General features: G+C 46.3%; 1 protein-coding gene across 4 annotated transcripts in view; it reads left to right on the top strand.

The window, feature by feature from the left end:
* CXCL12 (C-X-C motif chemokine ligand 12) overlaps positions 1–4,719 on the top strand; it is a 137,639-nt gene extending 132,920 nt beyond the window's left edge. For all 4 annotated transcript variants that reach the window (XM_057370981.1, XM_057370979.1, XM_057370978.1 and 1 more), the window contains one exon: positions 747–4,719. In XM_057370981.1, the coding sequence (XP_057226964.1) occupies positions 747–778 (32 nt within the window). In that variant the 3' untranslated portion in view covers positions 779–4,719. The remainder of the gene's footprint in view (positions 1–746) is intronic.
* The last annotated feature ends 8,527 nt before the right edge of the window (positions 4,720–13,246 follow it).

Raw genomic sequence — 13,246 nt, forward strand, 5'->3', positions numbered from 1 at the left:
GCTGGCCACCCCCAGCTCTGGGCACTGGCCACCCCCAGCTCTGGGCAGCTGGCCACCCCCAGCTCTGGGCACTGGCCACCCCCAGCTCTGGGCAGTCCCCAGCTGCTCACAGCAGGTGAGGTTCCAGGGCAGGGTGGCTTGGGGTGGCTCAGGGTGGCTCCTGGCTGGCAGCTCCTGGCTGCCTTTGCTCTCCAGCCACCCCATGGTGAGAGCTGAGCAAGAGCAGAGCGTGGGCTGCCCTCTACRTTCCTCCATCCTCACACAGACCTGGCACTCTCTGGAGCTGCAGTCTGTGATCTCCATCAGAGCTGTGGGGTAGGGGCAGGTAGAGGAGCATTCCCAGTGCCACTTGCTCCACGACCAGGGCTGCTCACAAATAATTAATCTCTYCTTTCCCTGCTGTTTTTGTTTTGCCAAGTTTCTTTGCCCACTGATAATTCTCTGCTCTGGCTTTCAAGTCCAGAATAAGCTTTCTAGCAGCCTTCCTCCTGTGTTAGTTCTGAACACCTTACTAACTGTGATGAGCACAACCTGCCCCAAATAACGCCCATTGCTGGGTTTGCCCTGCTGGGCCCCAGTAGCTCCTTGTGGAGAACTTCTCCCAAAATGTTCAGCAATTACTGGTTGGAGGGGCTGCCTTTGCGTTAGACCAGACACGGATTTGCTGATATCGAAGCTTTTGCAAGTGAAATAAACCTTAACTGAAATAAACCTTAATAGTGTTTCACTCTGTTCTTCATCAACAGGAGGTTCAAGATGTAAGAGGCAAGCATTGTAAGCCGTCTRCAGGATTTCTTACTGTAGGACCCAGAGAGCAGATAACCAGTATTAGGGAATGAATACATTTCACTGCTAACATGCAGCACAAAGCAACGCTTCACGCATTTCCAAAGGTTTTTTTCTCGGTTATTTTTGGTGGGGTTTTTTTTGTTCGGGTTTTATTTTTTTTTCCCCTTGCACAAATTGGCTTGCTTTCACAGTGCTATTTTTATATAGCAAGATGTCACTATTTGAGAAAAAGATGAATTTATACAGGTCGGTTTATTACCTAGCACTGGGGGCAGATACCAATTTAAACTAACCCTGTGTTATTATATAATGTTTTATTTCCTTTGTTATGTAGAGGTCCTGCTTTATTTAACTTTCTTTTGGTTCATGCAAGTCTCCTGGAGTTTTAACCTAGAAGGACATGAACTGTACAGTGCAATGATGTTGTGTGAGTGATGATGGAACTCCTTGCCTCCAGAAGTCACAGAGGCCAAGAACATAGGAAGCCAAACAGCATCAGACTGATGAACATTACCCTGAGTGGCATTTGCAGGTATTTTGGGTGAGTGATTACACTCAGGGCTACAGGGCCCTTCTCTGAAAATCAGAAACCTTGCTGCCAGCTGTGAGCAGCTGGATCAATGCACATCTGRCATTGCAAAGTGGTAATACTTGGTTTGTAGTAGTTGTGTTAGAAGTCACAGCACCATTCTGATGTCACCTGGCATTTCCTATGTTCCTGTGCTTCTGATGACAAATTTAGCCAAAAAGGGATGAGTTGTTAAAGCTCTGACCACACGATCACGTTGCAAGTTGCTGGAGGAGCCAGATACGCTGCCATGCACCAGGTATCTGTTCCAGCCATCCCCAGGAGGTGCCTTCAGCTCCCCTGGCCGCCTGTGCACTGAAATAGGCTGAGATGCACTCACCCTTCACCAACGATGCTGTAGCTCAGCTACTGAACAGTCACACCTGCCTGGGGGCAGTCACATCCCTGGAGATACCCAGAGGAGGATGTCTGGCCAAATCTTGGAGAAGAGAGATGTCTGGGGCAAGAGAGGGTCTGTGCACTTTGTGGAAGAAGAGTTGTTTCTCGGGTGTAGAAATGAAGGCCAACACTCACAGTTCATCATGGCCTTGTTTGCTGGTGAGMAGGACAGCCTCTGGAATTCCCTTTGCAAAATACAGCCTGGGACAAGCACCACTCCTTGCACTGATCCCCTCTCTAAGCCAGAAGTTCCTTTCTCTGGATTCCTTCCTGTGTGCACAATATCTGCTGCGTGGTATGGAGAGACAACTGCGGCACTGCAATCATCATGTCATGCTTTGCACTGAGGAATTTCTGGGGGGAAGCACATTTGTGCAGCACAATGCTTGTGTTTGTATGTGTCTGTGTTTGTATTGTAAACAAAAAATGTTGTAAGATTGTGTTTTTTGAGCTGGTTGCTTCAAGAGAAATGTTCCCTCTTCCCTGCAGCCTGTGTCAGGAGCACTGAGAGGGGTGTTACACACTCCTTTTTGTGGTAGGCATTTTTTAGTGCCAAAGAGGCACTTTGGCTATCCAGGGACTACATTATTTCCATGTGGATTCAGGTAAAAATCTTGTATTTTCCTCTCTGCAAAACAGGGCTATTGCAGGGAGTCCTTCAGCTGGGACCACATCACCTCATTTGCTTTAAAGCAGAAACAAACTGCTGTGCCTAAAATATCTGTGTTTGTGATTTTGACATTCCTTCTCTTTTATCATTAYCAGCCTGGTGCTTTAAGTATATTGTGTCTCCGTTTTGAAAGGTCTGGTACCACTGTACTTGATGAGAATTGGAGTTTTGATGTAATATTAGTAGGATCAGATCCTCTCCTGAAAAGATAAAGAAAGAAAGAATTTTTATGAGAAAACCAGAGTTTCTTCCATCTTCCCTGGACTGTATTTTACATCCTARGGTCCATCCCCTGTCCCACACCTGCACCTGCATTTGCCTGTGGTGTGCCAGAGGCAGACATGTGAGTGTCCAAGCCAAGAATGATGCAGAAAAAGTCACCCAGGAAAGCTTCTTCACACTCAGTTCCTATCAATGGACAGCCTGAGGTCTGATTGATTCCTGTTGCAGTAAATGGAGAATTAAATAATCCTCTGATCTGATGCAGCAGCATACCTTGCTCAGGATGAAAAGGGGCCGTGATTGTTTTGTTTCCAGAGGAAACCTTGGTGAGGAGGTGGGGTGGGCAGATGTGACTGTACGGCCTTGCCAGTGCTCTGCTGCAGTCCTTGTTAGCAGGGAGTGCATCTGGGGTCAGCAGCAGCAGGGACAGGTCCCTGGGAATGTGTCACAGCCCGGGCAAACACTGCTGTGACAGGAGCACTGAGGTGGGCAGTGCTGGAGCACCCAGCCAAACCCGGGGAGATGGCTCTGGACAGTGCAGGTGCTGCAGGAAAGGGCATCTCCTGTCATCCCTCTCTCCTGGGGGCACACCAGTGAGTGCTGCAGGGTAGGCTGTGCTGAAGGAAGGGCATTTGTTCCTGGGGAAATGCAGGATGAGCAGCAGGAAGAAATTGCACTGCATGCAAGGCTGGGGAACATTTACAACTCAGGGTTTGTCTGGGTGCTATGCCCCAACCCACAGTGCCTGTGCCCTGACACCTCTGTGCTGGTGACACTTCACTCCTCCTGTAGATGGGACACTCGGGGCATGGGGCTGCTCTTGGGGCCAGCACYGTGCCCCTCCCTCACCTGGCAAGGTTGAGCACAGTGTGAATGCAGAGATGGCACAGACCTGGCCAGAGACTTCAGTGAGAACCTGTAAAAAGCTTTCTCTTGCTTTGCACCAAAATTCAACCTTGAGTGGGAACTTTGCTGTTTGGCTGACATTATCTGCAGGATGCACTGAGGAGAGCAGGCATGGCCTTGGCAGCAGAGGAATCGATCCCTGGGCTGGCTGCCCCAGTGCCCCACGTGTTTGTCCCATTCACACCACGGCCAGAACAGTGAGAGGCAGCACTGGCAGCACCTCAGCTGGGGAGGGCACTTGGCTTTCCTTTCTGCCTTTGAGTGTTGACCAAAGACAGAGTCAGGGAAAGGAAGCGTGAGGAAATGGGAGAGGGTAGGGACCACATGTGAGGAGGAGGGAAAAGGGTAACACTGAACAGTGCTGAAAAAGCAGCTTCCATAAATGTGAAATCATCATGTGGGTATTTTCAACGTGCAGCTGTCRAATCCCAAGGTTGGGTTATTTTGTAAGAGTTGATGGTATTTATTGCTGAGTCCATTTTTTATTTATACTAGCTTTATACTTTTATGTATGAATATCTTATCTGCATTCTGCCTGAGGAAGAATGAAGGGTGACTTTGATGTGTTTTTGATTAGGGTGTTTGAGCGAAGGTGACTGTTGATTTTGCAAGAAAGCTTTTTTCAAAGTTAAATATACACATTTTGTTTAAAATGCAGTTCCTATACAAGATTTTGTTGCCATTTTCCCTTTATAAGCCCCTAGAAGGTTATTCTTTTCCGTGGCAACTTGTTTTGGGTGATGTGATTTATAGTAGTCAAGGTTTTTTGTGAATTCATCACATAAAATCTGGTTATTTTTTCTTTATCAACATCCCACCAAGATAATCCTTGTCTGAAAACATGAACCTTTGGTGGCCACAGAGAAGAAAACATGTATCATGATAAAAGGACTGCATGAACCTCCCATCTGCCACTCCTTAAGAACTCTGTGTTGTCAGAATGTGGTAAATACTGTACTTTATATTTTTATTAAGTAAAAAGAAGTATCTTCCCAAATAATGTGAAAAGGGTTTTGTATTTGTGTTCCTGTAAGGCAGCTTTTATGGAGGAGTTATATTATGCTTTTGAAATTACTCCTTTCATAGAAAATTTTGAAAATAAACACTTTTATACTGTTGTAATTTCTCACATAAATGTGTATGCACTTAAAATTTTCTTAATAAAAATGTCTGTCTGAATAAATTTTTTACTTGCTTCTATTTTTTTTTCCTCATCACAAACGAGCAGCTACAATCTCCACTCAGAAAAACTATTCAGATGTAGTTTGTGTCCAGTTTCAAGGATGTCTCCACATAGACCCAGTGCTCAGACTCTCTGCAGAACCTGAGGGAAAGGGCCCAGGGGTCAGGCAGGGAGCAGCAGCTGAGCAGATTTAAATGTGCCATCTTCAAAAAGAAACTTTTAACCATTTGCTCTCAAAACAGAAACCCAAAGTTGGTTGTTTTTTTTTCACTCTTTCCCCCCCAAACTTGTCTCCTGCAGCACACTTTGGCTTTAGTGGGACTGAGAGCTGTGAGCTGGTTTTGTTCCAGCAACAGGGCTGCCATCATCATCATCATCATCTGTGCTGAGGAGGGGATGAAGGTTTCTCTGAAAAGCATGAGCGGTGACAGGGTGCATTTGACCAAAGAGCAGACGTGGACAACACTGGGGCACAGCACGGTCAAACTTCAGTTTAAATATGAAAAAATAAAATTAGAGGYTTGTAGAACTGACCTGAGAACCTGCAAGTATAATCCTAACTTGGATGATGAGGTAGGGAAAGTGCTGTGAGTTTCAAAACCGTGAGTTGAACCCAGTCTTCTCCACATCTGCAAGTCCTCATGGCAAGGGGAAACTTTCCTGGGGTCATCCTGCCCCTCCACCCTGCCCTGCTCAACGTGCCAGTCCTCTGGATACCCACTGCAACAACACAGGGGATTCCCAGCACCATGTACAGCTCTGGCTGGAGCAACATTTAGGATAGTTTAATAGAAACCGTGCTTGAGCCTTTTCAAGCTTCTTGCTTAATAAGTATTTCTTGGCCAAATTAATACAAGGCAAAATACATGCAAAAAAAAAAGAGAAAAAGGAAACTCAGATGACTGGTGAYCCCTTTGCAAATCCATCAATTATTTACTAAGAGATTTATGAAAACCATAAATTTTCAGGTTATTGTGAGTACAGATGGTCAGAGAGACATTCCCAGACTGCTGCAAAATGCATTGGAAGTAATTAGCTACAAAAGTACACATTAATATTAAGGCTAAGGCCCCATGTTCTCTGGARCACTTTGCTGTGCCTTTCATCAGGTGTGAAAGTGTTGGCTCTCCCTTCCTCAGCAAAGCATCACGGCAGTGAATCTGTGAACTGCCTTGGAGCTGGAGGGGAGCCCACCCCATCAGCACATCTGGCTCTCTCCATAGGCAGCTTTCCAGCATTAGCAAGCTGAAGGAAATCAGCTGCATTCAGCCATCCTGACACTGATTATGGGCTGSATTGATTAGGTCCTGGCAWGGTRCAGGTCAGAGGACAGCGTGGTGAATGCCTCTGYTTCCCAGGACCAGCTGGGATGTCACCACTGAGGATGTTCCCTTGGATGCTGCAKGGTAAGGGTCACTCCTGGCTCCTAGTGAGCGTTTCCCTGCTTTATAAAGCTACTTGCTCTCAGGTTGTCCCAAGAGTCTTTCAGACAAAACAAATACATAGCTCTGAGACTAGCACAGGCGAAATGAAAAAACAAAAAGCAAAAACCCCAAGGCCTAGAAGCTGAAGCCAGGGAAATCCAAACTGAAACCAGATTTGTGAGCGTGGAACTGATTAGCCTTTGGAAGGCATTCCCCAAGAGAGGGGGGAAGGAAAGCCCTGATGCCTTCCTAGCAGGGCTGAAGGCCACTGTGGTGTTACCCACACATACCTCTCTGGGCTCTCAGGGGACACGGGATGAAGATCTCTTGTCTCTGTTACCAGTAGGGTCAGACAGGATGAGCCAAAGATCCCTCTGGACTCCAAAATCCACATGCAGAAAGCGCCGGTTGAGGGAGCATTCCTGAGCCTGTTTGTTATTAATAACACCTGTGGATCACCAGCCAGCCCAGCTCCTTGGACCCGGCCGAGGATCACTGCTGCTTTACACAGGAGACACCTTTGGGGTAAGAGGATTCTATTTCTGGTCACAAAGGTGGCCCTCCAGCTGCAGGGGCAGAGGCAAAGCAAAGAGRAAAATCTGCCTGTCCTGGGTCCGTGCATCCCCTGACTCTGGGAGGAGAGGTTTGCTCACAGGTGCCCTCTGCTCACACTGGTCATCTTGTAAGAATTCCCTGAGTTTCTTTCTTTGTCCTTTTTGCCTCTTACCCTTATTTGTCCTTCATTGGCTCTTTTTCCTCTCAACCCCATTTTCTCCAGCTGAAGGGACAAACATTAGTGATGTAAAGTAATTCTCTACAAGTCATCTGCACCTTTCTCCCGTTTATTCATCATGGTTGGTGCTCCCTGGCTAGGGCCAGCAGTCCATTTCTAGTCTCTGAAAAGATGGAAGGACATTTCCCTTCTGTCCTTTGCAGTCTCTGTATCAGAGCAGGATCCAGGGTTCTTTGGGAGAGGAACTGCATGACTGCTGCTGCAGAGCTGCGTGTTCTGTATGCTCCTGGGCTCATTCCCATCTGTGAAGTCCCATCTGTCTCCCCTGCCTGCACCAGCAACATCCTTTGGCTCATCAGCATGTCCTCAGCTCCTCCTGCAGCCAAGGCACTGCTCAGTGTCTGCCAAGGAGAGATGGTGACCTGTGCCTGCTGCCTTCCTGCTTCCAGCACACACACAGAGCCAAACCCGGACACAGCTGGCACAGCCAAGGKGCTGCTTTGGGCTTTCAGCAATCCCAGGTCAGACCACCATGGCTGGAACAGGAGGTGCAGTCTGGCCCGTCTGCTSAGAGGTGGAAGAGCACAGCCTAAGAACAGACGGACAGAGGTTTAAAACMCTGCTGCAGCTTACTGAAACCTCCAAAATGCGTGTGATTCTTCCACCCCAAAGATCTGCAATCAGTTCCAGCTGCCCAGCACGCTGTGTGATTTATGGCTGTGCCTGCGAGGTTTTGGCTGTGGTGAAACGTGTTTGTACGTTGCCTATAAAACAGCAAATCYGAAGAAAGAGCTCTCTGGATGTGGTTCAGTGTGTAACAAAACCCAGATCGCCGAGTCCTTCCATGCAGTTCCACACAGCCAATATGAGTTTAATAACACACACTCTCTCTTTCCCTCTGAGCACCAGAGAGAGACCTAAAACACTGCAGACTGTACTGTTCCTACACAAAGGGCAGCCTACTCAAGRGAGCAAATGCCAAGCCCCATTACAGAGCCTGGTGCATCTTTTCTAAATTAGAGCCTTTCCACGGGGCACAGCACTAGCAAAACAGCTCAGCACAAAATATGTGGAAAAGGAGAAAAAAAGAGAGGAAATACTTCTTTCTTTCAAAATGTAAATATTATGAGTGCGAATAGGAATCCAGCTATGAATGCCAGATCTACAGCCATAAAAACAGCTGGATGACTACCATTCATGCAAAATGTCCATATTCAGAATTAAGGTCCTCATAGTAACTTCAGTGCTTTCTGCCGGCCTGGTTGTTCTAATGATTCTCCTACTGGCATTATTGTCTTCTAAACAGTCTACCCAAAACCATTACTGGAGGGATTGGTACCACCTTCCCTACCCCTTGTGATCTCCAAATCTGACATCTGGTCTTGCTAAGAATGGGGGTGGGGGACAGATTTCAGGGGCATTTCCAGGATATATATGTTGTACAAGCCTGCACACCCCTACCCTTGCATCTCATCWCCCAGGCTGATTTTCTTTCAGTCCATCATTTAATTCAGACAAAGTCCTATTATGCAGGAGTTGCACAAACACAGAAGGACAWWGACAGTCCCTACCTGRCAGAGTTCATGGTGGAAGRYCTGCTCTGCCAGGCTCTTTGTCAGGCATACACATTGCAAGGAATGCAAACCTCTATCTCATCGCTGGGTGTTGGAGAAGCACCACATCAGACGTGGGATGGCTTGTCAAGCAAGTAAAGAACTCAGCTCATCTAATTTCATATTCACCTCTTTCACCACATGCAAGATTTGGTTAACAGAGAGGTTTTCAGTTCCTTAGCGGGGTGCAGTATTGTCAAAAGATAATGCAGAAGTGACAAGGAGAAACAAAGCTTCTCAGCCATTCATTTCTGGAGGGATGCTCTGCAGGCTGGAAATGAGCAGGTCTGAGCTGTGCACCCCTCACAGTCCCCACATGCCTTGTCCCCATGTGTGTCCCTGCTTTGGGCACCCGGCCATCCTGGCTCCTCCCCTCCTCTCCCTTCTCTTGCCCTCCCTCTTTCCKCACTTCCAACTGCTTTAAGATTTCTCTTTTCCTGCTGCCATGTTATTTGTTGCTGACTTTGGACATTCTTCACGGCCTTTCATCAGGCTTCCCATCGCTCGCACACTCTGCGTCGGTTTGGCCCGCTCTGCCTTTTGTCTGTGCAAAAACAAAAGCTTTATCTGTTGCCCAGAGAGCACGGTGACTTCAGGGCTTTCCCAGTGCCAGCACCTAATTGCAAACAAATGCAARTCCCCAGCAAGGCTGTGTCTTGGGTGGGAGGGCCTGATTCTGCTCGCTCTGCGCTGTGGTGAAAGGCTCACGATTTACTGCTCTGCATCTCACGTTGCCATCTGGCCCTCAGCAATCTGGCTGGCTTGGCAGAGATGGCATAAAAGCCACACGAGGCTCGTGACATGAATCTCTCTCATGTCTGGTTTTCCTTAATGTCAGTGTACAAAGGRGAGCTGACAGTGATGAACAACCTGCACACTCCTCAGAAAACCCTCACAGAGCACAGAAGTGAACGGCACAACATTTCCACTCCATTGCTGTGTCTCTTTGAAACCCACGAAGGGATGTCCCCTCCACGATGAGCACTGCCAGAGAGAAGCTTTGCAGCAGAGCATCGGGCTGGAGGTGTGTGGATCCCATGCTGTGCTGCCCAGTGCCARAGCTGCTCCAAAATGAGATTTTCATCCAGAAGGAAGAGGGAGAGCTTCCCAGTACTCTCACATTTGTTTGTATTCCAAAGCAGGGCAGAAAAAGTCTGAATATCATGTTTTCTACTGGAATGGACAGCTTGGAAAGGATTCTCTCAGGAAATGACAAAGTGATTTGTTCTGCTCAAATCGACAGAGTTGGCTCTGTCTGTGTCACAGTGACTGMTAGGAGTTGGAGTTCCAGCAATCCACCCAGCCCTGGGTTTCCCAGGCTAGCCTGCATCTCCTACACTGCTCTGCTGCCCTTCTTATTAGAACATTCAGCATAAGGTGTTTCATGAGAAAAAAGGTTTCTCCATAACACCAAGCTCATAAAAGATACTGAGAGCATGAAGCAGAGTGTGGGAGCAGGCCAATTTAATCTGAAATCTTTCTATTATGATTTGATGCCCAGCAGCTAGTGCACAAACTTCTGCAAGCTTCCCCTGGAAAATTTCAATTTCATGACAATTATTCTTAATTGCATGAATACTCTGGCAGAAAAAAAAAATTAATTGCTTCTACATTTTTTGAAAACTCACCAATTATCTGCTGTTTATTATTTTATTTGCATTCTTCAGCATATTTGGCTTAGCTGGGGAATCATTCTCAGATACTGATCAGCAGATAAAYAATGCCAAATCTTGCCAGCATTATTTCTTCCTTTTGCTCTCAAATGCCTCCTTTCCCTTGGAGGGCTTCCCAACCTTCATGTGAAGGACATAATTCAAGTGAAGGAGTGACTCCTGGAGCCTGTCCCTGTCCCCCACCTGTGCCCCACAGCACCTGCAGGGTTTACTSTGGGGTCTGCACAGGCTCATCCCAAACAGCAATCCCACCACCCATGGGAGGGCAGGTAGCMGAGAGAGAAGAGAAAGGATTATTCTTGCCTGCTCTCTTGCAAACAGATCTGGATACAATTTTTTTTTTTAGTGAAGCTGATTTTCTTGGAATCCAAACATTCAATGGGAACATGTTCATGTTGGTTAAACTTCAGTGGGAAAGTCCAAGTGCTCCGAGGTAACTTTTTCATTTTCTCTCAATAGTTCTCAATTGTTTCATTTTCATGATATTGAAACCTGTAGTTCTGATGAGGTAGAATGACTTGTTTTGACTTCACTATTTCAAATATGATCTAATAATTTAACAGAGCAGTGCAACATCAAAAGTAGATGTTTTTATCTTTTAGAAATTAAATATATTCCCAAATCAAATAATTTTTGTGGAAATAGTCTTCCTGCAAGGAGTTTTGATGACTGACTTCCCCTGAGCCAATTAGTAATAGAAACAAATGGCAAAACATCAGCATTACTCAGGAAAAATTATTTCTTTTTTTGAACACTTCCAACAGCCATGGTTTGGGAGAGAGGAACTTTAGAGGAACAAAAGACCAGTTTTTCTCCCTGCAGCCATAGCAAAGCTGTGAGGGATCCCTGCAGTCCTGCTGGAATCTGTCCCTAGCAGCAGGGAGCCTTAGTGGTTGGAAGGTGAAGGTATGAGAGGACCCCAAAACGATGCTCTGGCAACATCAGGGCCTGAAAAYCATGGAAAGGAAGATGTGCAGCAGCTATCTGGATAGGTCTTTCATGAACATTTACCTTCAGGGGCTGTTCTGCGATGGGTTTGAATTAGGCTCAAGTTATGAATCTATAAATGTGGTATTTTTTGTCATTATGCCTGTTTTGTATTAAATTTCTGCAGCTTTTTTCTTCTTCCCCCCTTCCTCTCTGTGTGTMTCTCTCACCATTCTGGCAGCTGTGCAATGCCTCGACAGCATCAGAGAAAAGGTGGGAGAGTCAGGAGAATGGGGGAAGGATGAGATGTTCTCCTGCAAGGAGAACACCTCCTACATGGTGGGGGTTTCCCAGTTCATTACAACCCGAGCCGAAGGAAGGCGTTTTAATGCAGTCTTGTTCCAAACTGAGAAAAGTACATTTTGTTGGTTAAATATCTTTTATTTTACCTGTCTCCTAAATCTGCTGCACTTGTGAATCTGCTCTGAAAGCACTGTGTCTGTGTAAGAAACAGATCTAATTCTTGAGGGTTTTTAACACAGAGTTTATTTMTAGCACAACTGTATGTGTTTTTTCATCTTACACACCAGGCTCTATAAAAGCAGAACCAGATCCAAATACCTGCTAGGCGTTTTGTCCATCTAGAAAAAGAAATGCTTAAAAAAAGAGGCCTAAATAGTTTCAGGTATCTGGATTTAATGACATGGAGAAGAAAGCCTGTGGACTTATTTTGGACTRTACTCTATAACCAAGACTAGAACTTGGCCAAGTACCTTCCCCCTGGACTTTAAATCACTTTGTGTTACTTGTTACTTAGGACCTGTGGATCCTAACTCTTTGAACACTTGCCTTCAGAGGAATTAAATTAGATTATTAGTAGCTTTCATCCTGCAGTCCCAGTTGCCCAGACTTTGGCAAATGTCCTTGCACAAAGGAGCAACCTTTGGGACCTGCAGGGTAAAATACAAGGAGGGCAGMTGAGACAAAGCCCACATTAATTCACTGTGATGAGTAACCAAATAAACGATTTACAGKGGAAGGTTTGCTGTTTGTCAAGCACAGAGATGTGGATGGGTGTCATCGCCCTTCTCTGCAGCGTGGGGAACAGTGCTTGGCACTGAATCTTGCTCAAAAGATTGTGCAGCAAAATATCCCAGTTCAAGGATGATTGTGACAGGGAGGTTGAGTATTTCTAGTGCTTGCTTTTTCTGTTGCTTTGTTTGATTGTTTTGGTTCTTTATTTGTAAGGGAGAGTTTTGTTAAAGARAAGTGGCATTTCTAGGTGGATGCTGGTGGATTGCAATCAGGAAGACTCTGTTTAGAGAGGATGGGAGTTTAGGTGGATGCCACAAACCAGCTGGGACGTGTAAGAACAGGTTGCTCTCACCCTGCTTCTCTCAGGGGCTGCACCCTCAGCAGACTGTCAAATCAGGGCCTGAATGTCTCTCTRCATTGCCTCATCACCTCTAATTACCCTTTCTTGCTCCGCTCACAGGAGTTTCTATGGAAAATGGGATCTGCTTTTCTAATACATTGTCCCAACTTGCATAAGCAAATCACTTTAAATAATTGTTTGAGGAAGTTATTTAGGAAAAYTCCTACAGAAATGAAGTGCTAGGTGACTCCTTCAGTGAGCAGCACTCCCCAGCGCTGCAGGGGAAGCCTGTGCTCCCTCAGAKATGTCTTCTCCTGGAAGCTGTCCCAGAAGTTGGTAGAAGCATCCAGGGCTGTCTGGCAAAGGTTCTTCCAATTCTTCACAGCTCTGCATCTCTGAATCACCAAGTGGTGAGTCCAAACCACTCTCTTCAGAGGAGTCAGTTTGCAGCTGTGATCTGAGTGACATCTCCCATCATCTCCTTCTGGACCTCCTCTGCCACCAGGAGGTGATGCTCACAACCCTGGGRTGCTGCAGAGTGACAGTCAGTTCAGCTGGCTGGAAGGCAAGGTGAGCTGGCCAGAATCCTTGCTTTGCTGAGTTACCACACAGTTATTAAGCTCTTAAAATCCCCTTTACATATTTCCAGTGGGCTGGAACACCACCTCTCATTCCCTTTGAAGAGCTACCCAAAAGCTTATGTTATAAAGAGGCTGTTAAATTTGATATGAGACAAGAACTAACACACTCAGCACAAACCATCA

The sequence above is a fragment of the Malurus melanocephalus genome, unplaced genomic scaffold (genome assembly GCF_030028575.1).
Source record: "Malurus melanocephalus ecotype Western Australia unplaced genomic scaffold, MMel_1.1 scaffold_137, whole genome shotgun sequence".
Classification (NCBI taxonomy): domain Eukaryota; kingdom Metazoa; phylum Chordata; class Aves; order Passeriformes; family Maluridae; genus Malurus; species Malurus melanocephalus.